This window comes from Trachurus trachurus, assembly GCF_905171665.1.
Source record: "Trachurus trachurus genome assembly, chromosome: 13".
Taxonomy (NCBI): Eukaryota; Metazoa; Chordata; class Actinopteri; order Carangiformes; family Carangidae; genus Trachurus; species Trachurus trachurus.
The window spans coordinates 21,040,769-21,067,591 of record NC_139892.1 but is presented as its reverse complement, the minus strand read 5'-3'; the positions used below and the strand labels follow the sequence as shown (position 1 = coordinate 21,067,591).

The 26,823-nt window shown below is 41.1% G+C and overlaps 1 protein-coding gene across 1 annotated transcript in view; it reads left to right on the top strand.

Moving 5' to 3' along the window:
* Positions 1-13,246, top strand: part of LOC310995450 (cGMP-inhibited 3',5'-cyclic phosphodiesterase 3A-like) — a gene marked incomplete at both ends in the record, with an annotated part of 59,651 nt that extends 46,405 nt beyond the window's left edge. The window contains 13 exons of the mRNA XM_083984517.1: positions 1,204-1,349; positions 1,488-1,603; positions 1,691-1,934; positions 2,030-2,106; positions 3,035-3,231; positions 3,504-3,641; positions 4,146-4,257; positions 5,258-5,365; positions 6,287-6,486; positions 6,695-6,898; positions 7,123-7,284; positions 10,145-10,415; positions 12,930-13,246. Of these exons, the coding sequence (XP_083840643.1) occupies positions 1,204-1,349; positions 1,488-1,603; positions 1,691-1,934; positions 2,030-2,106; positions 3,035-3,231; positions 3,504-3,641; positions 4,146-4,257; positions 5,258-5,365; positions 6,287-6,486; positions 6,695-6,898; positions 7,123-7,284; positions 10,145-10,415; positions 12,930-13,246 (2,292 nt within the window). The remainder of the gene's footprint in view (positions 1-1,203; positions 1,350-1,487; positions 1,604-1,690; positions 1,935-2,029; positions 2,107-3,034; positions 3,232-3,503; positions 3,642-4,145; positions 4,258-5,257; positions 5,366-6,286; positions 6,487-6,694; positions 6,899-7,122; positions 7,285-10,144; positions 10,416-12,929) is intronic.
* Between the last annotated feature and the right edge of the window lie 13,577 nt (positions 13,247-26,823).

Sequence of the window (26,823 nt, the reverse complement as noted above, 5' to 3'; positions counted from 1 at the left end):
TAAATCAGCTACAATATCATTGCATTGCAGTATGTTTCACACACTATTAGGAATCTTTGATTAGATTGTAGAAGGATAGATGTGAGATTTATGTATTTGTACATTTGCATGTTTGTATAGTTATCTCCCTTAATAAGTGAATAGATAAGTGAGAGAGAGATGAGACGCTTGCTTTTTCTATGTGAGGTTTGAACCTCTGCTGCCCTCTGTATTCTGCTCTACCCCTGTGATCTGTGTGTGTGGGAGGGAGTGTGTTTGCATGTGAGTGTGTGTTTGAAAAATCCACAAAGTGTACAAATATACAAGCTGACAAATAACTGAGTTTAGCTCGTGGCTCAACAACAAACTTTACAACATTGGATAGATTGACACCACAGGGGGAAAACAGACATGTCTCCTTTCTACTTACCATTCTGCCTTCCATATGCTTAAAAAAAACAAAACAGGAATGAGCTGGAAGAACAAATATGGCATCCCTCTAGTTTATTGATGGTGGAGAAAACAGCAGTTATTGTAATAGTTGTACATTTTAAAAATGTCTCTTTTTCTCCTTATTATCAAATGTTGTGATGATTTAAAGCAGAAGTAAGCGATATATTTGTGTTAATATAAGTCTTAAATAGTTATATCTTCCGACAGCAATCACTTACATAGAGTGTTTGGACCGAAACACGGGTCTGTCAGTCACTCTGCTCTGCTCTGAGCCGAGGAGAAAACTTTTCTCGTATCCTACAAGTTTTATCCAATGAGGAGAGAGAACGGCATAAAGGGCTGTGTGTGCAGCCAGGGGATGCGCCTGAATGTGGTGACGTAGGGACGAGGACCAATAGATCCATGACGAGGGCGGGGGCTGCTAACTCCATCGGCTGACAAGACGTTATGGTGCGTTCAAGTCGTACCAGTTCGATCTGGTACGAGCTAACGGGTCGGAAGTTACGAGTGGCCGTTATAGTGACTTTCACAGGTAAAACAGGTCGGAAAAACACGAGTGGGTTGCCTGGAACGCTACAAAGTCGTAAGTCGTGACTTGAAGCTGTAATTTACGGTTTCAAAAGCCTGCCTGGAACGCAGCATTAGCCAAAACGACCGGATCGCTTACTTCTGCTTTAATGTCAGTGGGTATAGAGACATTGATAAGTAGAGACTTTTCTGCTTGTCTCTGTGAATAATGTATACATGTGTATTTTTGTGTTTGCGTTGCAGCGTCTAAGGCGGAGTCTGCCCCCGGGGTTGCTGAGGAGAATCTCATCAACATGGACCACCACCACCTCGGCCACGGGGCTGCCCACCATCGAGCCGGGCCCTGTGCGCCGGGATCGCTCCGCCAGCATCAAACACACCACAGACAGGTACGGTCATATCTCCGAATGACTCACACACTCACACTCACTGAAACCATGAGGAGCACAATAGGTTGGAATTGTAACAAATCGAGATGACAGTCACAGTCGCTTATTAATCTTGACTGTTTCCGTGTATAAAACCAGTGAATCATGGACCAACTCAGTGATGATGACCATCTCAAAGAGCCGCTCCATGTCTGCTTCCTGTGCTGCCCCTGTCACCTCCAACCATCTCTACAGCAAACCACTGGGGAGACCAGGTGTTGTAGTGTACAACGCTACCTTTGTGTATACTGAGGATTTTATGAAGGTTAAAAAAAGATCATCATAGAAATGTTCTTTTTCAGGTTTCCCCCCCTCCAACATATCACCTCTGGGCTCTCCGTGCCCGTCTCCTCCCGTCCAGGGCACCCCCGTCTCCAGTCCTACGATAAAGACATGTCCAGTACAGCTTCCTGAGCCGGCTCAGCCACTAAGAGAGCGGGAACCTGGCTCTGTGGCCCCCAAGAGCCATCACAGAGCCTTAACTCACAGTCAGAGCGCCCCAAGCTCCACCACCCCTCACTGGCGGCCTCCATCACTCTGCGGCAGGTAACGGTCTTATCCCAATAAGCAGAGTAGAGCGAATGAACAGGGTGGATCGGAGTTTGTCCCTTGAACCTGTTCCTCTGCTGTGTTTCTATCAGCTGTGGCAGGCCGTTCAACAACCGACTAAACCATGGAGTAGGATCTGTCGACAAAGGAGACAGAATACGCCATCCAGGTAAATAGCAGAGAAGGTTTGTAGGTTTGCAGCTGGAAAACATGACAATAACATAAAGAAAGACAATTAACATCACACAACAGAACCAACTTGAGATTGGGCTCCACCTCACACATAGTATATGCACATATACACTCAATGGAATAGCACCTTACAGGATTAAACCACTGACACAGCTTTTTTCAGATACACTGACATACATTGTACAGTTTGTACCATAGAGTCAAGTAAATGCAGCTTAAAGGTTCAGTGTGTAATAATTGGCAAGGTTTATTTTTGAATATACTACCCATGAATATATTTGTATAAGTGTATAATCACTATAAAATAAAATTTGATTGGTTTTCATAGCCTTATAATTCTTCTTTATACATATAGCAAGGGTCTTGCTTTAGAGAGTGTCACCATCTTGCGCCGCCATGTTTGTACGGCAGCCCGAACGGAAAATCCAGCCAGAGAGTACGTTTTGCGAGTTTCCTTGCATAAATAAACCAATGAAGAAGGAAAGAAGGAGGAGGAGGAAACAGCAGACATATTCTAAAATGGTTTACTTTAGATCTTTACCTCATCGCTCCATGCTCCTTAAATACTCCCAATCGTCCCAGTCATGGTACAGTAAACAAGTTTTTTTTGTCCTCGGATGCCACCGTCACTTTGCCGATGGGAGGGGTGAGTGTGAGCGAGTGAGTGAGCGCTGCAAACTAGAATCTGAACGCTAGATATCACGTTTTTACCCCCCATATTACACACTGGAGCAGTGTTTTCACAAACACAACACTGTAATGAAGCTTGAAGTTTCCACATTGACAGACATACTTGTGAATTTAATGACAATATTATGTTGTACTGCCTCATTTGCCCCATCTTCTAATTTGATTCACTTGTACCGATCTTCTCTTGAAACGTCTAATGCCCCTGCCCACACCAGACGAGCGAGCAGTAGCTTCATCAGACTACGACAGCACCTACGACAGCACCTACGAGACCAACCACAGTGACAGCAGTGACTTTGCACAGAATGAAGAGGAGGGAGAGGGAAGCAAGAAGCCGCCTGAGGCCAGGGAAGGTTGCAGGGAATATCCAACAGAGGGCATTGTTCTTCACCCACTCCTGCCATCACCAGAGGTAGGAGATCGAACAGGTTTAATGTGGCATTGACAAAATAAGCCTCTGTTGTCTAGAATGAACTTTGAAATGTGCTTCAAGATTCCTCCAAATATGTACATTATTGCCATTACTGCCATTATTGGATATGTCTAAAGATAAGATAAATCATTTGAAAATAATTGTAGCCCTCCAGGCTAAATACTGGAGACTGAAATTTGAATGCAGCTTATATACAAAACTGTACTGCCCTCTCCTCTTTGCCCCCCCCCCCCTCTGCCTTCACCTGTCAGGACAAACCCATCTTGGCCCCGGAACCTCTAATGATGCCAGGGCTGGAGCCTCTGATGAGTCAACTCAACAACTGGAACTTTCCCATTTTCAGTCTAGTGGAGAAGACTCAGGGCAAGACGGGCTGCATCCTCAGTCAGGTAAATGCTTATTAGCGAGGCTGCGACCTGTATGAAATTTTATTTCATGAAAATCTATCAATAGTTAGGTCAATGAAAAGGAACATATATTGACAGAACTTTTCCCGTTCATGAAATTAGCAACTTAATGTGGTGATGACAGTAGCTTTCAATGCAGTAGAGCATGAATGCAAAATATCAGTGACAGATACAAGTATTATGCAAAGCTATTAATATCCAGACTAAGGACTGGGTGTCATTCAGAACTGCAGGATTGTCTAGGTTAACAAGCAGATTTGATCGCTGATTGGTTGTACCTGAAAAAGCTTTTCAGATACAGTGTCACTAAAACGCATTAATGCAAAACAAGAATATAACTTTTACGATGAGCCAAAGTAATACTGGGACTTAATTAAGATTTAACAACCCTCCTGCAAATTGATATTCATAATTTATTCATGTAATACTTTTAATACGTACTGGATTCTCGGCAGTGATGCTGTTTTCCTCGTGTTCTCTCTCCAGGTTTCCTATAGGCTCTTTGAGGACACAGGTCTGTTTGAGACCTTCAGGATTCCTGTACAGGAGTTCATGAACTATTTCCATGCTTTGGAGAACGGCTACAGGGACATCCCTTGTGAGTAGAAGAAGATCCCTCCTATGTTCACATGAAGTATTGCTGTGGAGCATTTACCTTTATCTGCCACAAGGTGGATGTACTGCTTTGTCAGAGAATTGAAGGCACCATTAACTGTAACAAGCATGTTCCCTTTCAGTTTCTGGTATGTTCATATATATATATATACGGTATATATATATATATATATATATATTTTTTTTTTTACAGTTGATAATAATAATATCATGTGGTTATATTTGGGTTTAATATCAAAAGAGGATCAAATATGTATGGTGTTTATATCAATTCATGAAAAAATACATTTTGAACAAGAACATGTGACTACAATCAGAACAGTTAGATGCTGTGGTTTTTAATGACGTTACCTGTACATTTTAAATAACTTATACTGTAGATATCCTTTTTCATAGCCTTTTTCATAAGCACAGTATCTGGGAGGCAGCTATTAATTATGCACTGTGAAATAACTGTTTAGGTCTCTATTGCTCATCACAACATGTGTTGTTTTTGCATTATGCATCATGCAGATTTTACCAATTTCATCTACAGAAGTGACAGTATATCTTTAGAAAAAAAAAATTTCAGTATCCCAGCTTTAGGATCATAGCATTCGACTACTATCAATATCAGTCCCTTTAAAAGAAAGAATTTCATCCCTAAATGTTTGAAAAGGGTTAGGGGTTACAGTTACCTGTGTTACAGCACTTAAGAATATATAAGTGGAGACATTTGCAAGTTACAAAAGTCAGAGTTTTTTTTGTAAAAATCCTTAGCACTGATGTGATGTCAAGCACAGTAACACAGGAGCCTTGTACTGTATTTATTTCAAATGCTCTACAGATTAATGAGCAAAAAAGGGGCTTTGTTTTTTCAGCCTTATCGTGTTCAACTGTAAAATGGTTTAAACTGAGCAGTGGCATGAATGAATGAGATGTTATTACAGTGGTCTTACTGCCCTCCACTGGTGTCAGCAAGAATGTATTTTTACTCCCCCCAGATCACAACCGGATCCATGCCACTGACGTGCTGCATGCTGTTTGGTACCTCACCACTCAGCCTGTGCCAGGCCTGCCCTGCCTGCTCACTGAGAATGGGATACACACTGGTGAGGACTTCATACACACATGGTGGTTTCTCATGACAAAACCTCCAGGTCATTCCCACGTGCCTCTATTCTGGACACTGTAAAGCTCTATTGTTTTGTTGTTGTTGGCTATAGTGGTGTAAATCATCAACATGCATTAATTTCCAATCACTGTTTTAAGTCAAAACAAATCCAACCTCTGTGCACCCATCAGCCTTAGCGGTTCAGATGCCAACCATGAACCACAAAGTTCACAGAGGGACTGAAGATGTAAATTAGTTTGAAGCTATATTGTGGCACATGAAATGGTGACATTTATTTAAAGCTGAACATGGTCCCTTTCAAAACAAAAAAAGAATATTAGTATTGTCATTATTATTGTTTTCCTGTATCTCCTGTTATCTCTTTCTCGCTTTCTCTCCACTTTCTAATTAAATCATCAAATGTAATTTTACAAAAGAATTTAAAAAAAAAATGTTTGTAGCATGAAAATACTTGTATCTGGATAAAACATGTACTGTTACACAGCAGTTGTATGAGTGTTGCACACATCCACTGAGGCTTTCAAAACAAACAGAAACCGAGTCACAATAGGTAGGCAGTTCACAGGCAGTGTACACAAACAGAGGACGAGTGAGCACACAATGAGTTACTTATGTACATATAGTTGAATAATTAAGGTCTTCCTTATTTGCCCTGACCCACAGTCAGCTCATACAACTTCAGCAAATGTTTCCGCCTTTTTTATTTTCACCCGTTTATATAACAATTTCACAAGCACAGTGTGATAGCAAATTATGCTACAGTACACCCACCATCACTCTTCACTTGTTATATTTATTTATTTTTTATTATTTCTCTATCATTGCCATTTGAGAAACTAATCTAATCACACCTTAGGTTTTATAGTGAGAAATCAAAGTGGCCTCTTTCTGCCTGCAGACTCAGAGAATGGCATTACACCCGGTGCCACCGGCTTCCTGGCATCCAAGATGAACTTTGTGCTGGAGGAAGGCTACGGCTCCCTGGCTGGCCTTATCCCAGGCCTGGAGCTCATGGCCCTGTATGTAGCCGCTGCCATGCATGACTATGACCACCCTGGAAGAACCAACGCCTTTCTAGTAGCTACCAGTGCACCACAGGTAAATAAATTGGTATTCCTGCAACTTCAGGACTCTTAAGAAGTCTCTGCTTTTACTGTATGTGGACAAAGAGTATGTGTAAACTCTTACCATAAACAAACACCAAGCTGTGATATGTGCTGCAATAAGCAAGATGTAATTTATGTATTACTAGATTTTTGCAGCAGCTATAATTGTATCTTAAGTTCACTTTCTTTCTTCTCTGCAGGCCCTTCTATACAACGACAGATCGGTCCTAGAAAACCATCATGCAGCTTCAGCTTGGAACCTCTTCATGTCTCGACCCGAGTATAACTTCCTGGTTAACCTTGAGCACGTGGAGTTCAAGCGCTTCCGCTTCCTAGTCATTGAAGCCATCCTGGCCACTGACCTCAAAAAGCACTTTGATTTCCTCGCAGAATTTAATGCAAAGGTAAAGACAGTAATCTGAAAATGTGACCATCCAGAAGTAGTTACTGATTATCTCTTCTTAGGTTCTTTTATTTAATATTTAGATCAGTTCCTGTAGTAAAAATGACCTTTTCGTGCAGATTGTCCTAAATTCATGTTGACAACCAGTCAGTAGGGAATTTCTTACAATCCATGAGTGAGTTTCTCTTTTTTCAAGACATAACCTCCCTGTGAACATCTCCCCAGGTGGGTGATGAAAGAGTGTCCGCAATTGATTGGACCAACGAGAACGACCGATTGCTGGTGTGCCAGATGTGCATCAAGCTGGCTGATGTCAATGGACCGCTGAAGTGTAAGGAGCTACACCTGCAGTGGACGGAGGGGATCGTCAATGAATTCTACGAACAGGTATGAATATGAAAATATCTGCAAACTAATGGGAACAAATGGTTGTTAGCTGCTACAGAGTACAGAGAGAGACGGCAATGTATACAGTAAGACCTAAAATATATCCATGTGCAAAAAGTGTTGCTAACAGATGTCAAAAAAGACATTCAGCTGGTACTTTATTGGTAACAAATACTAAAACGTACTGTAATAAATTCCCCCTTAATGGTTATAATGGTGAGTCCTTATTGGGGGGTGTAGTTTTTGGACTGCACTGCAATACACAAAGATGTGTTTTGTTTTTAATCTTACTCTAAGTGATATAAATGGGATGGCCTCCACAATGATCATAAAGCGTGAAAACCTTCTCTAAAAACTGTACACATGTGCAAATGTGTCAGTGCAAAGCCCTTGAAAACTTAACTTCAGATCAAATATCTACAGCTGTGTTAAGAAAAGAATTAGTCCAAAAACAAGAAATCACACACAATGAAATAATATATACCGTAAAAAGGGATGAAATGGCATTTTAATTTTCCATTGATCCAAAGGGGTATTTATCCTCCTTCTTCCCCAAGAAGGCCATGGGTCAGTCAACCACATAATAGCACCTCTGCAGATGGTAGGGATTGAGGACCCTTCAGCAGGGTATTTTTGTGTTTAAGTGTATGTTCCCTCTGAATAGAAATAGAATATTTAGAACAATTTCTAGCTCATGAATTTGTGAGAGACTATTGTAGACAGATGCCTGGCAACAAATCCTGATCGTAACTAGCAATGCCTCTGATTGGTGAGTTCAAGTCGACAAAGATAAAATCTGATTAGCCAGAGAGCTATGATTACTTGCCTAGCAACAACAGGCTGTAAGTGGTGTCGCGCTAATTGGAGACTCTTGAGCGAGAATGGAAGCAATTGCAGATTTTTTTTCTCAGTGGTATCCATAATATTATTTCCCCTCAGTGCTAGGAAATCATTGTATTTGTGCACAGTTGAATTTTGTTTTGTTTGTTTTGTTCATTCAGTCATTTTTTAATGAAGGGGATTTGCGCAAGTAAATCAGACCACTGTGTTTCTGCTACAAACCCTCTAATCAGAACTGTGCTGATAAAGAAAATGTCCTCCCTCTGATCTGTGTCTAATGCTTAGCATTCTGCCAGTTCTCTCAAACCTTCTGTTCAGCTCTCATAATAGCTTTGAGAATTATGTATGTCCTATGAGCGGGAGCATCGGGGGGTGGATGAAGTGAGAGAGAGCGGGTGAGAGATGGAGGAAGTGCGTATGTTTTCCTCTTCAGAAGGGAGAAGGATGACCTAAATGTGTCATCCTTGACAGCCCTCATTCACAGCCACACAGGAAGATCACAAGGACAGGACTCTGTGACAACACAGTCAGTATGGATGCGTGCGCACACACACACACACACACACACACGCACACACATACAAATGCATTTACATTATGCTCTGCAATGCACCACTTTGATATTCCAAACATTAGCACCCAACCCATGTTCTTACCATACATGCACACACACATATTTATCTCTATCAGGAGCCACTAGTGCGCTGATCTGCTATCCAGGTTTCTGGTTGCCATAGCAATTGAAGCTTTGCCCCTCTGACCTCCCACAGTAATGAATTGCATTGAAAGCCCTGACATTAGCAAACAAACACAAATGCACAATACATGACTGTCACAATGTATGAAAGTACAACACTCGATGTAACATAAAGCAGTCTAACAGAGTCACCTGTATTATCAAACAAGAAATTCAATTCATACTATTCCATTTTTTATTTATTTCCTATCAAGATCGATGTGAACACAAGTCAATCAAACAGCAGAAGGAGTCCAAAGATGTGACCCAGACACCTTGGGTTTTATAACGCGTGTCCACTACAGCTCTGTCTCTCTGGATGCAAAACAGAAACATTAATAAATAACAAATATCCCAAGGATGAGGACAGAACAGCTCCTCATTTGGTGGTAAAAAAATAATTACACTGAGTATTTAGAGTATGTCGGACTTACACTTAACAGTGACCTTATGGGAATGAATACACTGATTTCAGAGCCGTTACCGTGGACAATTTCTGCAATCAGTCCCATTTACATGACTGATACCTACCGAACAGCCAGTGATGTTTTTCTAAATGTAGACTTCTTGACCTAGTTTCAAGAGGCTGTACCCAGCGGCAGTGTGTCTGGGATGTTCTGTGTGTGCCAGCACAGTTGTATAGGGGACAAACTGTATATCTAAGTTTTAACAACTTGAGCGATATCGACTTTATCCTACATGCAGGAGAAGATAATCTGAATCTCACAGGCCATTGCCTTAATAAATTGCCTGGTTAAATAAAGGTTTACTACATATCAAAATGTAATTTAATTTCTATGATGTGGTTCTCTCAATAAAAGGTGCATATGGAAAAATGAACATGCAGAGTAATGACCACAAAATATTAATTTACAAAACAATAGAGAAGTTGAACATGTTTTCAGCGTAAAAGACTGTAATTTAAAGAGAAATCACCTATTATGTTTTTTTGTAGGCTATGGCCTCATGTGTTCAATGTTCTGTTCTTCATGAGGTGAACAGTTTCTGATACCAATAAAATAATATGTTTGTATCCATATGTGATCATGATCATTGCTTGTTACCTTAACCCTAACCCTAACTTTAAAAAGCCTTAAAACTCTATTACTCATAAAACAGTTTTCATTGTTTAAATTCAAATATGTGGCATGCAATCTTAAGATGTGATGTTCATTGGATTGGAGAGGCTATTTCAAGACAGTAATTGTCTTGATATTTTCCTGTACATTTAGATTTTATTATCTCTGTGCACCTGATTTATTTGCCATGTTTGTGCTCTTCTAGGGTGATGAAGAAGCGAGCCTGGGCCTTCCCATCAGCCCATTCATGGACAGGTCCGCGCCGCAACTCGCCAAGCTACAGGAGTCGTTCATCACTCACATTGTGGGGCCTCTGTGCTCCTCCTACAACTCTGCTGCTCTTATGCCGGGACACTGGGTCGATCCGCCAGAGGAGGCAAAGGAAGTTACAGAAGAGGAGGAGGAAGAGGAGGAGGAGGAGGAGGAGGAGGAAGACACGGCGGATGAGGATGCATCGACATGTTCTGACAACTCTCGTATGTCAACCTCTAAGTTATTAATGTTGCAGAGAATATGTCACTGATTCTATTGAGTTGGATATGTCCTCTAATGATATCTGTCTCAGTGAGCACTTATACAGCCTACATCACTTGATGAGACCTGAGGAGATTTGACTGCACTTGAAGAGAGTGTCTGATTCTTTGCTCATCTCTCAGGGAAAATTAAGGTCAAGTAAAGATTCAAAATCAGCACTTGTTGGTGAAGCTTTTTCTTTTTTTTTTTATCTTTTTTGAGATCCACAAAAGGAAATCAATCACTGGGTTGAGTCTGAGAGGTTTTGCGGCGTCACTTGATTTAAATCTTGCTGGAGTAGAAAAAAGAGCAGGGTCGAATTAATAAGCCCATGTGAAGCCATATCCAAGTAACGCCCGGTTTCACCTGCTTTATTCAACATGTGCACCAAAATTAATTTCTAAATGGGACGTGAAAGGGCATTGTTCCTTGATTAATATGAAAAGGTGGTTTCAAAGTACAGAACTGATATCCACCTCATCGTTATTCATAACACTGGCTGCACATTGTGTATATTATTGTGCTTTGCCCATTCAGTTTAGTTAGTTGATTTAGCTACATTCTGAATGGCCCATGTAAAGACACTGTATGACATTCTTGGAAATATGTTTGTTCCTTTTCTTGCCTGGTAGATGAGATGAGAGGATTGATGTGGAGCTGCTCACATCAGATCAGCAGGTCAGATTGTGGATGTTCTGTGCAGCTTCCACGTGTGAATGTGAGTCGGTGTGTGTGAATCTGGCTGTGATATGTGGAGCTAGAGCTTAGTACAAAGACTGGAAACACAGGGGGAATTAAAGCCGCAAGCAGCGATGATCGGGCCCTCGCTCACCAATGCAACCATGGGGGCCTGAGGCATGCGGGGGCTGTGGCACAAAGCGAGAAGGTAGAGAAAACCTGGCAGGAAAAAAAATGCAATATTTTGTTCATCCACCAGGGGTCGTTAACCAGATGTGGGCAGGTGAGCTCAGAGGCGGACCAATATCACACATGTGAAGTTTCGAGCAAATCTGGGGGCAGTAGAAGGGTAAGCATATGTGGGCAGGTGCGTTCAGGGAACCTCATCATACTGTAGGAGCAAATCTGACAATGTTGATGTAAATTATGGCACTTCCTGTTTCCACAAGGGGGCGACATGAGTGAGATCGCCTACGAGCATATGGAGGCACTGAGGTCGTCATCCTTGACTTGTATCAATTTTCATGATGATACAAGTTCATTAAAGACATCAAAAAGCTAAACGTATTTCCTTGGCGAGGGATTGATAGTGGCCATGCTGCCACATGGTTGCCGTTACTCGTAGCTTCACAGCGTTCATGATATCGCTTCATCAACTAGTTCTTCATGTTTTAGAAGTGGAATGAAGTTGATGGGGTCAACTAGGTGTCATCAGTACATGTAAAAGACAAAACTGGTCACTTCCTGTTACCACTGGTGGGCGCTATGAGTGAAGTGGGATGTTACGTAATACATCGGTCGATTCAGGGCAGAGCCATCATCAAGTCCAGCAAGTTTGAAGCTGATCGTATAAAGTACGTATGTGGGCGTTAGAGCTGTGCGAAGTGAAATGGCGAGCAAAGGAAAAGTCGCCAAAATTCGTAAGGCCCCACGCCCCTTTGACCTACAGACATTCTTTTATAACTTTTGATCAGAATGGCATCTAGATGGTCTATAGCCAATTTGAAGTCAATCGGATGAAATCCCTACTGTAGGAGGAGGAGATCAAAAAGGTCAAAAATTCAAATTCAAATGGCCGACTTCCTGTTGAGATTTCACATGTCGTTAAGAGGATTTTCTGTGCATCTTGGCATGATAAATATGTGTACCGATTTTTGTCCGCCTACAACAAAGTAAGCCAAATGGAGAGGTTTTTTTTTTAATTTTCTAGGGGGCGCCATTTTGCAATTTAGCCCCACCCATGTCCAGCGACATTAAAATGTCAAATTTTCATTTGTTTTGTTAATGATAATAATGATAATGTTTGTTATCATTTTATACTACAAATAATAATAATAAACATAGCAATTCCAATAGGGCCTTCGCCGACGCTTGTCGTCACTCTGGCCCTTATAACAATTACCATTGGTTGGAAGCATTCAGATAATACATAGCCTGCTTGTACCATATCTTGTTTGTGAACTGTAGTGTCACTGTAGTCACACTTTTCAGATATATCCCCATCAATTGTCCTTGTTAGGACAGATAACAAGCTGTTGGTTGTTGTATTTATGTTCAACCAGGAGATTGGGATCACAGGTGTAAATTAGCATTGTTGCTTCAGTCTAGCTTGTTTCACATTGTGTATTTTCTGGTGATGTTCATTAACATGCATTGTCTTTCTCAAAAAAGCAAACAAATTAATCAACCAGTCGTTTCATTTAACATTTGGAAAACAAGCATATTTTTTAAAATGCCAAATTAATAATTTATCATCATGCACTTTCTAAGGATTTGTTTAATTGTTTTGTGTCTGACAGAGCGGCAAGAAACCAAAAAGGTGAGCAGAAGAAAAGTGTTTTGCCAGATCACACAGCATATTTTGGAAAACCATGAAATGTGGAAAAGAGTGATCGCCACAGAAGTCCAGGAGGAGGCTCAGAAAGGAGACCCGAACTGCATCAGCAGCCCCTCTGATCCAATCACAGCCATCCACGAGGAAGAGGAAGAGCAAGCAAGCAAAGAGGAGTCGTCAACCGACGGCCTTGACGAAAGGGAAGAGGTGCTGGCTTTAGAGGAAGAGGAACTCCTTCCACAATCAGAGACTTCAGGGGAAAAAGAGGACGAACCAGAGTGATATGATGAACTTTGACCTCCCCTTAAACCAGGAATCTGAACGTTGTCTAAAAATGTTTGTTTCTTTCCTAACTAAACTCTTGATATGGTAGCCAGCACATCACTTTGACACAACACTGTAGAAGATGTTTTGGGTAATATGTGCCTAACAAAAACAGGGTTTGAGGACAGGGATGATACATGCCCAGTGCATCCATCAAGGAGAGAGAGGGGGGGAGGGGGGTGAGCAAAAGATGTAGTGAATAAGAAAAGGAGAATGATCGGGACTGTATATGTTTTCGTTGTAGTGTTTGTTTCAGTCTGAATCTGATGCCCTGCTCTCACCCAGGCTGCCCATCCTGCACTATGAGCCAACCATGCTGATTCACCCATTCACTCCACAAGTGAGTAATACACTGTCACAAGCCCCTCCACCACCCTTCTTGTTGCTCCCATGCTATCAGCACACTGTGGAGCCCCCGGCTGGTTGAGGATGTGCAACAAGCCCCTTCTCCTTGAAGACAATGGGATGAAAGCCAGGGAAAAGACTGTGTCCACTGAGGCTCAGATGTGTGTGGATTTCAGAGGGAGATTGGGAAAAAAAGAGAGCCATTCGTAGTACATTGTGTATCCAGAAACACACCCACACAAGCTTCAGAGAGACACACACACATGCAGTGCTACAGTAGAAACACATTCCATACACAGAAGTGATAGAAGTTTAACAAAGAACCCTGTTGCTATAAAAGCTTTATTCTCACTCAAAGAAAAACATACAAAACATGTTTTGTTCATGTCAAACAATGCTTGTCCCCAGTCGCATGTTTTCTCCCTGTCTTTTGTTACTCAGAGTCCAGCACACAAACCCATGTCCAGGGCACACAACTCAGGAAGGCAGAGACCCACAGCGAAAAAGGACAAGGACCTTCAGTGTCCTCATCCTTTTAATTGCAACTGCTTCAATTCGATTTTCTTTCTGTGCAGTATGAGATATTATTGATTAACTGATGTCGCTAGATGCTTGGTTCCCTTTGTGCAAGACAAAGGGGCCGCGAGGTAAACAGGATTATTGATCCCATTACACTGTCCGTCACAATTTTATTACGCCATAACGCAGCAGATCCCGCTTGTTAACCACTTTCAAATGAACACACAAGACACAAAACTAGGTAATAACGTAATGTGTTTTGTTAAGCAAATATTGTTTGTATCCACATTTTTATGTAACTTCCCAACTTGTTTGGTTAATCTTTAAAGTAATGTGCTCTCTAATGATAAGAATTCTTTATAATTTCTAACCTGGTATGTAGGCCAAATGCTTCAGAAAGTGAGTAATCCAGTAAGCCATAGTGGCCTGGGCCAGAGCTGACTCACAGCTCCAAATCACCTGAGTGGATTTACGTCAATAAGACATTAAAAAAAAAAGTGGCAATGGGCTCCAGTGCAGCATATTGCCATGCAGGGGGTGCTGTGTTTAAGAAACTATGTAAAAGTCGCAATCAGATGTAATATTTGAATTCCCAAGTAAGGAAAGTTATATTAAAAGAAAATGTTCATATCTTACACCAAACACACAGAAAACAGACATGCAAGTGTAGAATGGAGATGTGGTTTATTATTCATTTATTAAGATCAATTTAACAAGACAGGTTTAGAATTAAGTGCAACCCTCAATGTCTCAAATTCTATATTATGTCAAAATACAAATGTTTTCTTTGCTGTGTGTCTTCAGTTCTCAGTCAGAGTAAATAATGACAAAGTTGCAAGGATGTTGTATATTGAAGATGTCTGCATAGTTTCTCAAGGCAAGCACTTTACAGACTCCAAACTCCTCTGGATGTTTTTTCTTCATTTGAAGCCCTCACTTACGACACAGCTCACGGCTTAACATGTGGTGTCATGCTCTCCTTTGATGTCCTCAGAGATTCAGATTGGTGGTAATGGAGTTAAAGTGTGGACAAGGAGAACAGCCTTAGTAATGAGGCTTAGTAATGAAAGACGAAGGAGAAAAAGAAGAAGAGGCTTTTTAGGTTTGACTTGTAGCTGCTTACGAGGGGTCACAGGGGCTTCGGATCTTTTTCACATTTCTGCAGATTCCACTAGATGTGACTCTTTGAAGATGAGCCAGTTTGTTCTGATTCAAAATCATGTGATGGTTTACATTTCCAAGTCTGCAGGGGGCAGATTTAAGGTTACTTTGTGTCTTCATTTACCGCTGTGTCAAAACTGCAAACTGAACAACAATAATAATAATAATACACCTTCTTGGATTTTGACAGCACTTCTTAATGGAGCCTGCCTAAGACCTAAGTCTGGCTTAAGTCTGGCTTAATAGGTAGGGAGTAGAGTGGGATGTGGTTCTATCTGCTGTGACATGAGTTGTCAGGGGCATTTTAACAGCACTGATCTGTGACTCTGAAGCAGGAGCACTGTAGCTGGTGGGGAATTTGCAAAGCTGTAGTTGCAGTAAAGAAAAAAAAGACTAGCTGATGTGCATGAGATAATAGACAATGCCCCAGACTTCTGAGATGTGTCAAGGCTCCTTAAACGTTTGCAACATATCCTTTAAAGCCACACAAGTGGACTAAGAGTGGTCGGTGACACTGGATACTGAAACTCGCTTAATTTCCAAAAAGAGGCTAAAAGATAGAAATGCAAATCTCCATACATACATTCACTAGATAGCAACAGACTAAGGGACAGATTAAACAGGATTGTTTGCGGACACTGTCTACGTTTTTACTGGCTGAACTTGCCCTGCTGTGACCCAATTTCTTAACTCAATTAGAGTTTGCTAATGTTAATACTGTCTAAATCCTGAGCTGTATCCATTCCACTGTTATCAAAATGCCCATTGTGCGAAGGAGAGCTAAACTGTGCAACATAATGCCCTTGACTGCTTATTCCATGTACTTACAAAAAAGGTTGCACTGGTTGAGCTTGTTTTTACTTTTATGAAAAAGAAACCCTGTGCTAACCAAAGCCTGAGCTTATCATCCATGTTTTAGTTCAAATCAAATTCTCTTGATAGGTGCTTTAAGTCTGTTTATTTGTTTGTTTGTTTACCTTTAATATAGTTATTACAGACAATGAAAGAACATAAAAGAAAGAAAGAAAAAGAAAGTTTCATGTCACAAGCTACATACCAACATAATACACAGTTGAAAGCAAAATTACCTCCAGACTTAAAGTGAATCAGACAGGAAGCCCTGGACAAAAATAGTCCATAATAAAAAGCTAATGTTGCCTGGCAACAGAAAAAAAAGGCAAAGCGATATGTGACCCCTGAAACAATACTGTATGTATCTCACCTGCCAACACAAATGGGAGCGTTGTGTTTTGTAGCATTTGCAGTAAGGTGCACTTGGATTCCCCTCCTGGACCAAATGTCTTCCAGTAGACTCCCCTGAGTTCATAGATGGGTCATGGGTCATAGATCAGCTGGGGTGTTTCAGACTTCAGTTGATATTAAACTAAACAAGACTGTGCAAAGCCCTGCAAGCCTCCCGCCTCATTGAAGCAGACATGAATGAGTTTGAGCTACATGCACTGTAAATACCCTTCCCACCGTATGAGTGTCAATGCTTCACTTACAGTCTAATGTGCGCACCATTTCTGATGGAATACTTTCCTCGCATCTCACACATGTTCTACCCGTGCAACCGTCCTACTGTCACTTTTCTGCTTGAATTCTACGTGATTAGAGAAATCAAAGCTCAGTTGGGATCAATAGACGTTACCCACCTCTGATGTCCCCCCTTAAGCCCTCCCCTCACTGACTTTGTACTCTACAGTGCAGCAATCAAAGAGACTTAATCAACGCTGTGATAGATTTGGGCGGGAGTTGCTATTTTTGTCGAAAACAATCCAAAATATTAGAGGCCATGTGTGTAGCCGTTGAGGGAATTTTGAGTCAGCTGTATGGGAGAGGAAAACTTGTTTTCTTCAGGTCTTTTTGCAAATTATACAAATCATTCAGTTTTTGCAAGTTTTAACTTATTAACTACATATCATGTAAACTTACAGTCGCTGGCAATTTTCAAATGCAGACTTTACAGGCGGCCATTGGTTTCTTATCATTGCAAGTATGGATTATTTTTGACACTTTACATGCATAATTCAGTGTAAGAGTATATTTATTTGAGGATCCCTTATTACTATATTATTTCATCACTTCGCACCAATAACATTACATATATGAATGTAAATTAACCATCACTCGGATGGATTGCATCATTTTAAAACATGGTAGGCCTACATGGATGGATGGAAACCAATGAATACCTGGATTGGTCTGCAATGTCTGCAAAGTGGTTACTTGAGATTTTAAGTGTAGAGTAACTGATTTGTAGTAAAATGTGCCAACACATGTAAAAAACCAACAAACAAACATTGGAATAGTTCCATATTATTTCTTGACAAGGTGTTATTTACAATCATAAATACTGTAGATTAGATTGAGAAGCGTTGTCATACATTAGACATAAAAGCTAATTTTGGTCTTGGTCATCATACAGTAGGTACGCTGGCCAGTGGTTTGTGCCAAGCAAGTTGAAGGTCATTCATAACCTAATTTCGTAGCCTCTAAAATCTTGGCCAGAAAAGTCCAGGGTCTAAAAGTGCAACTTTTTAGTTTGTTAAAGCCAGTTATCAGTGGTTTCTTGTAGAGAACAAGAAGAAGGGGATTGCTGCATACTGGATTAATTTGTGCAAACCAAAGAAACTTTTTGAACTTTGTGTTTTTTTGTGATTTGCACAAAATGAGCCCGAAAAAAGGAGCATGTTTCCTGCATCTTCTTTTTTTTTGTCAGTGTTATCCAGAACCTGTTGAGGATGTCTGGATATGCATTTACTTCGTTCTCATGCGAAGGACAGACAGGACAGGTTTAAGCAACATAAGAACCATCTTGGCGTTCATCTAACAGACTGGAGCTCATGGTGTTGCACTGTCACTGTTATTGTACAGCCGTGTCAATAGGCAGCAGTAGCACTACAATGGAACTGACTAACTGTTCTGTTCTCAAACTGAAGCCCTTGCAGTTTCTTTTTGATGGTTTGAACCAAAAATATTCCTTTTTTGTATTGTTTGTTGTTTCAGCCATTTTAAAAGGGAGCTATGCTCCTGTGCCATAACATTTTCACATATATGTATGTATACATTGTTTGAATGATATATATTCTTCAGCTTTCCTTGTTTGGGAAACCACAAAGGAAACCAAAACAAACTTTTTTTTCCACCACCTTTAAAGGAAGACAAACAAGGCTGGTATGTTTTTATCTACTATAGCAGGCGCTTCACAGACTCAATTCTTTTCTTCTCTCTAGTATCTTGCACTTAACACATGTAGCAATACCTACAGGATGGCGAAATTGTGTGTTTCACCAGTATTTGTTTAAGTGGAATATGACATTTTATTTCTAGATATTGTTTGACTTTGTATAAAACAAAATATATACTGTACAGATTCAAAAGTATATTATAACAAAAAAAAAACTTTTAGAAAAATATTTATTTTTACCGTTTTGTAATTTAGACACAATACTGTAGCTCCTCTATTGCCAGACTTACTGGAAGTGCCTCTCGACAATGTATTACAAAGTAACTATACAATATATTGGGATTATTAGAACCTGTCACTAGCAGAGCAGTGTTGATGTTGTAATGTGAATATTGTTGAATAATAAGATTTATAAATGCTGCACATGTGTCTGTCTTGTTCTTAAGCCACTTCTCCAACAACTCATGTGAGGATTTCCAGTCAGACTTATTTCAATATAACACATTTTAAAATGGCTGAGTTCATATAGTAGAAAAAAATGTAAAATACCAGTTTTACTTGATATGAGTTGCAATTGTTCCAAAACACTGATCATATATTTTCAGCTGGTAATGAGTAACATGTACTCCATATATACTTGCCTCATTAAAGTATCTCTTCCAGTCCTTTTGGGTCCATATATTTTACTTGACATATTATAGCAAATCTTAACTAGCACAACTCTATGCACTTAATTGTAGCTCTTAATTGCCGATGACATTGTAATAATGTTTAGATGTTTATGTATTTTCTGCTTGGTTGAATCTTGTGCTTATAATTAACCTGCACTGTACATGTATGTAATATTTTTTTTTGTGTGTGTGTGCATGTTGGCAAAAAAATAGACCAATCCAATTATCTCTGTCCTTTTTACTCAAATTCTCAGTAGCAGATAAATTAATGCACACAAGGAATTTCTGTTTTCTAATCTTGAGCAATAACATTTCACTTGAATGTCAGGAGAAAGCCACAACACCGAAAGAACATGTAAACTTTCCCCAGACAGCACAAGCTCTGGGAAAGTACTGTTGCCACCAGCGTGCTTTCCTGACAATGAAAGCTAATTTGTTGTTACAGGTTGAGCCTGGAGGGAGGCAGGCAGGGAGCCACAAAGAGCTGTGTACTGTACAACTAATTTCAAGTCATATCGTATTAGTGAAAGGTTTATGTTCGCAAAGTGGGGTAAACCTTTAATTTACAGGCTGTTAATTACGTCATCATGTCAAGAAATAACCAAGAAATAACAATTAATTGCATAGTAATGTCAAGAAATTGCCTAGAAATAACGGTCAATTTCATAGTAATGTTGAGAAATATAGCCAGAAAATAATGTTTAATTGCATAGAACATCATTGTGTTTAGAGATGTCTTGCCTGATTGCTTTTGTAAAGCAATCTTTTGTTCGTTTGATGCTTTACTACTGGTATGCACACGGTTAGAATCTTTCCACTTAAAATTGGAAGTGAGAATGTCAGGAATGTCTCATTGTGGTGTCTCCTGCTTCGCTTGTTTTTTATCCAGAGCCAGTTATAGTCCAAATGTGTGCTTAGACCCTGGAGCTCTTTACCATTATTGATAACATTTTGAAATGTAGAGCAATAATATCATCAAATTAATTAATTAAATCTTTGAAGTATTTTGTCTTTACTTTTTTCAGCTACTAACTATTTGATAAATTGACTGTGTTCTGTCTAGTATAGATCCAACGTAATCCCTTTACTAATCTTGTTTTCATTGAAGCTGCCTTCTCTTTGAAGTGCTCCTTGTCTGATCAATTTTGCCTCAGCCTTTGCAATTTTCCAGTCAGTGTGTTAAATATCAAGAGACATCCTTTTCTTCCATACAGAGTGAAGTTAGAACATGGGGTAAGTAAGTCATTCACACTTTGATATCAACACAGCGCCATTGATCTTTATGACATGTCAGGTTTCAGTGACATGCTTGATGATATTCCACAGCAAATTGTTCTGGTATTGACTATACTGGAATTTACACAGACTGCCTTTCTGTGCCTCATCTCCCCTCCTCTCCTTATCATTTCAGATGTTACTGCTCACTCTGTTCTCTTGTCTTTTGCAATGTCCATAACTATCTTAGATCTCTCCTTCCTTCATTCCTCTATCTTGATAATCTGTTTCATCCTGTGGTCTAACCTTAGGAGGGGCACCAGAACCAAGCCTTGTGGGATGTAAGTGTAACCCATGTAGCTATGTTATAAAATCTAGAGTGTTTGATACAATGATACAGAGCTTTGTTTGCAAAATGCATACTAATACCTTGAAAAATATCTTGGACTATTGTGGTTTAGAAATTACTCTAAACAGACTTTCAAAATACCTTCTTTTTTTATATCTAGGAAGGCCACCGCCGTGAGCACAGAAATCTCGGGTGCAGGGATAGCCGAGCCGCGGGCGCTCAGGGACTCCACACAGGCCAAGCCACTGTGGCGCCCATGATTTAACGTCTCGAGTGACATTGTGGCCCAACTGCTCTCAGGGGCTGGGGGCATGTGCAGTTGAGCCTGAGAGAAGGGGCTCAAATTGAATGTTGAGTTTAAAAACTGCAATGAACAAACCTACAGACACTACCTTTAAGGTGTAATATATTTTTGCATCTTTATGGATCATCAAAGGGGGTAAGGAAGAGTTACTATTCTCTCCTAGTTTGACAAAATCAGGCCCCCCAGCATCATCTGGCAGAGGGCCCCCAGAGCTAGAAACACTCTGAAAACACATCAACTGAATTGTGCACACACACACACACACACACACACACACACACACACACACACACACACACACACACACACACACACACACACACACACACACACACACACACACACACACACACACACACACAATTAAGGCTTTGTTTGACATTGCACTGATACAGGATCCTTGACTTGCTATCACTGACGTGAACATGATTGTGGTGGTGGATATGGGTCATATGAGTTATTTGCCACGTGAGCACTCTCTATGCTAGTATCAGAATTAACCCCTCTGACTGTAAGAGCACTTGAACTATCCACTAGTATGGTCATTATTCCTGTTTCCCAGGACAATGTTGTTGAAAAACCAATGTTGAATGTTGACATGTACGGTAAATATATTATATCTTCCAAATAATTAGCTGTAATCCATATCTAATCACATGGCATTGCTACTTACACAAAGCCATGGTCACACCACAGAATTCCGCAGAAGTTCAAGCAAAATCACTTTTATCCTTTCTGAGTCATGCTTTACAGAAACTACATGGAGTGTGGTTGCTCGGAGAATTGTCCAAAAATAAAGCTGTCCAGACACTGTTTTGCTTTTAAGTACAATGTTAATGAAAAGGTGATTTATTTTACATTTGTTATGTGGCTTGAAATTGGTTACTTGTTTCTCATTGTCAGTGTAACTTTATGAATTGTGGTAGTAATTGTGTTGCATTAGATCTCCCTCTTGCTATATGCCAAGTCCTTTTTAAGTAACATTAAAGGGATATTCCGGCATAAGTTTAATGCATGGTCCAACGCACCATGACACTGAGTTAGATCCCCCCTCGAGAGATGAAGTCTGCTAACCGCTAGCTTCTCTAGTTGTAGCAACTTTAGCAAAGACCGCACCATAACAAACAGTGCAGTCTATTTCTCCACATGCAAACCGCGATCAAAAAGCCACTCATAGCCACATAATGCTCAGAACAGCACCAAACGTCATCAACAGTACAAACAGGGTCCCAGGCCCAGGACATAATATGAGGCATCAAACATCTGTTAGCTTTGCCTGGTTTCTATTGAAAAGAGATCAAAACACTACTCACCCACTCTCCTACAGTTATACGTTATGCAGCAAATGTCTGGGCCCAGCATAGCGTGCAAGCACTGACCAAACACGTCCAAGTCCGACTGGCAGCACAAACATTCAGTTTCAGCAGACACTGGCAAGCAGTGACCACACATGACCACTCGAACCCCCCAGACCCAGCACATAGACTCCACCAGCAGATCTCCCTCTTTCACTTTTCTCCTCCATTTCCTTCAGCTCGTCTTTGGTGAACTCAGTCTCAAACTGATAGGTGGCCCATCGAAATGAAACCAGTCATCGTTGTTCTCAAACTGCATTGACGTACGCTGAGAAGCAGAAGGCGGCATCTAGTCAGTATACATCTATGGCTGCACACTAGCATTAGCTTCTTAAGCCTTGATGCTCTAACTGCTTTGATTTTTAGACATTTTTGGAAGTAGCTTGCTAAAAAACAGCTATACAGTATACCTCTCAGTCAAAAAGAAAATAAGTTGCTTCAGTCCAGGTTGAATGTGCCCTTAAGTTAAAGTGTCGGTGCTCCACAGAGCACCACTCAAAACACGCCTTACATGGCTCCACACAAGCCGAAAGTCCTAATCTAGTTTAGTTTAACGTGTTAAAAACTAAGCCTATTTTCTAGGCCTTTTCTCGAAATTGCATATCCATAATAAAATGAGTATATCTCTGCAACCACAAGGTCTATTTGAATACTTTTGGTGTCATAGTATAGGGGAAAAATGAGAATATGTGTTACTGGTGAAGAGTAAATTAAGATGGCACACAGAAAAAATTAAGAGATTGACAGGCGGATCGGTGCAGCGGCCACAGTAATGCGGTCGTTGTATCGGTCCGTCGTGGTGAAGAAGGAGCTGAGCCGATAGGTAAAGCTCTCGATTTACCGGTCAATCTACGTTCCCACCCTCACCTAGGTGATGAACTCTGGGTCATGACCGAAAGAACGGGATCCCGGATACAAGCAGCCGAAATGAGTTTCCTCCGTCCGCAGGGTGGCGGGGCGCTCCCTTAGAGATAGGGTGAGGAGCTCTGTCACCCGGGAGGAGCTCGGAGTAGAGCCGCTGCTCCTCCACATCGAGAGGAGCCAGCTGAGGTGGCTCGGGCATCTGTATCGGATGCCCCCTGGGCGCCTCCCTCGGGAGGTGTTCCGGGCATGTCCCACCGGGAGGAGGCCCCGAGGAAGACCCAGGACACGCTGGGGTGACTACGTCACTCGGCTGGCCTGGGAACGCCTTGGGGTCCCCCCGGAAGAGCTGGAGGAAGTGTCCGGGGAGAGGGAAGTCTGGGGATCCTTGCTCCAACTGCTGCCCCCGCGACCCAGATCCGGATGAAGTGGAAGAGAATGGATGGATGGATAATATTCGCCCCCCCCAAAAATCATATTTTAGATGAGTGTCCTTCAGAATGATGCTACTAAAGCTCAAAACCTCTTCTATGAACATTATCTCTGCAGTGGTTGATTGATTCTGATAAAGTTAAGCAGTACAAAATTATTGAGATTTTACTACAAAATATTCAGGTTTCCAAAATGTCCATTTTTGGCACAGCTTGGAACCACCTGCCACTATAAACCATTGTTTAATATTTATTTTCACACAATTTGCTTAAACTAACTGAAAAAGAATCAACCGGGACTAAATAACAACTACTTTCTAGGCCCTCTGTGTCCCTCTGCGTAAAGCTGCACTGACCTGCTGCAGTTACGCCGGGCTCTATCTCTGCAGCGGATTGGTTGATTCGAGTGATTGACAGCTCATTCGAACCGTTAGAGCCAATATATGAGGCTATACCCACGTTGATGTGATTGACAGTACTGGCAGCCAATCAGAATAAGCCAAATCCTGAAATGTGTGACGCGCAGGCTGTTGTGTGCGGAGCTCACAAAGTTTCCCCCGCTCCTAAAGCCCGTCCGGACCGATTTAGATGTAACACCCGTCCAAGTTCAAACTGGAAATATTGTGGATTTACCCATAAAACAAACTTTTCACGGCAAAACAGCAAAGGTAAGAGGAAATTTACAATCATGTTTTGGCCAAGCAGTGTCTGTTTGCTCGTTGTTGGCTTCTCTCTCTGCCGTGCTGCTGTGTAGCCGCGGGTGCTATCGTTCCAATCTTCTCCAGCTCTTTCATGTGAGCGGGTAGCTGATGTGTTTTGCATAATACAGTAGTATACGAGCCAGAAATGTGGCAACTGGGTCCACACCACACAGAGGTGCTTCATGAAGTTTGATGTTTAGTTGTTTATTTGAGTAGTGTTTGGGCTGTGTTTGGGTCATATAAACATGGTTTTTACACGTTGTAAACCAGCTTCTGCTGTTTAATTTGATGTAAAATATGACTATTCTTTCATAATTAGTGTTGTAGAGGCTCTGTGGTTGTTCCGTATGTCTGCCAGTGCCACAAATGGGGGACTTAGGGGTATTAATCGCATTATCAAAAAGATTGATCAAGTTTCATATGACAAATCCAATATTTTGAAAAAATCTAACACCTTTAATTTGGGCAGCTTTTCAGGTTACAGAAATTCTCAAGAGTATCAGTGCAGCAGACGAGCTGATATGTTCAAAGACATCCAAGCTCCCTAACTGGAGATAGACCAGGATGACAAGAGCTCATCTTCTTGTCTCGGTGACTGTTAAACTGTCAAGAGGAGGAGATTATTGGCATCCAGAAACTGCACAGACTTGACAAAGTCACCTGTTGCTCTGTGACTTTTTGTTTAAAATACAACTGCCAAAAAGCTACTTATTATACATCAACAGATTCAACAGTTTGAGCATTCAAAGAATCAAGAACATGACAGTGTTGTACCATCTGGCAGCTTGAGGATGACATTAAGGTGTTCACTCCTTTTGTCTTCAAGTAGCTACAATATGACCACTTCACAGAGGGGAAGTATTTATCAGCTAAAAGTATGGTGCAACTCAAGGATAATCTCAGGACTAATGCAAAGACTGACAAATGGACAGCATAGCATCACACAGCATTATTCAGTTATACAAGATCAAGCAAAATATCACAGAGAAAACTCAAAACAGTGGAAAACCCCAGAAAATCTAAAAGAAATTCAACGGCCACTTTTGACTGTCATGTCGCACAACTAAAAGCCCCTGAATCCGATAGGAGATTCCCAGGAGAAAGCCTAGGTTTAAATCACCACATCTCACCTTAATTGAAACTGGACTATGTCTAATACAAGCACTGCCACCCATCATCATTGTCATCATCATGAAAGCATCAAATGGAGGAATGTCAAAGATTAACAAAGATGGCTATGACAAATTGTATGCTTTCCCAGGAGTATGGGTGACAACCTACAGGCTGACATTAACTAACTACGGTAACTTAACACTACTGGGGCTTTGTCTTACCTTAGTTTTTCTTTACAAAACAAAAATTAACTGACTGTACAGTAGATTGGTGGGCTCTGGGAGCTGAAAATCAGTCATAACATAAGTGGTTGTTGAAAAGCAATAAACCTACTGTAGCTAATGTCTTTTGTTTTCTCGATTGTTTACAAATGAAATGATAACAGGTGCCTCTAAATTTGGCAGGAGTGGACAATCTACTACCAAAAGTAACCAGGAAATCAGGAAAGTAAAGCCTCACTTTTCACAGAACGGTATGCAAACCATACAAATCATGGGAAAAGCACCTCAGTAGAAAACAAAGACTGAGTGACCATGAGGGGAAGACAGAATTAAATGCCATAAACCAAACAACACAGATGTGGGAAATATTATTCTCAGAGTTTAAAATGGGCATTTCTGACCCCTTGAATCTATTATGCTTTCAAATACTAGCTGGTCAATGAAAGCCCATCAGCATGCTGATGATGAATGCATGGCAGTGTAAATGCTTGGCTTTATGATTCTAATAAAGCTCGTTTGACAGAGAGAGAGAAAGAGAGAGGCAGGAACACACGGGGGCGGGAGACAGAGAGATGGTTGAGGAGAAAGAGAGAGGGAGAGAACAGCATAGTGAGACAGCCCTTCTCTCAGTGTGCGTGTGTGTGTGTGTGTGTGTGTGTGCGTGTGTGTGTGAGTGAGCCAGTCCTTACTGAAGCCGCCTATCTGCTACAGTGCAGTCGGTCCGGGAACAAGAGGCTGTGGGGGTCACTTTTCCGTGCGCATCTAACGCGCCATATCTCCAAGCGGCGTTTCACTGACAAATCCACACCAGACCGGTGCAGGCATGATTCAGGAGGTCCAGATTTGATTCGGTGTAGTCTGCCAGAGAGTTACCGTGAAGTCGGCTGGAAATGAACTCTGAAGGTACATGTCGGTCTCAGAGCATTCATGATAAGAGCCGGCGCTTCTCTTCTCTCATTCACATGAGAAGTTTGACCGGAGCTGGCTGAAGGGAGGCTACCCGTGTTTTACCGACCAGCTGTTTCGCCTTTGGAGCTCAGAGCCGCCGGGTGATTGGGGTTTATTTTTTTTATTTTTGCTTCTTTTTTATTGTTATTGA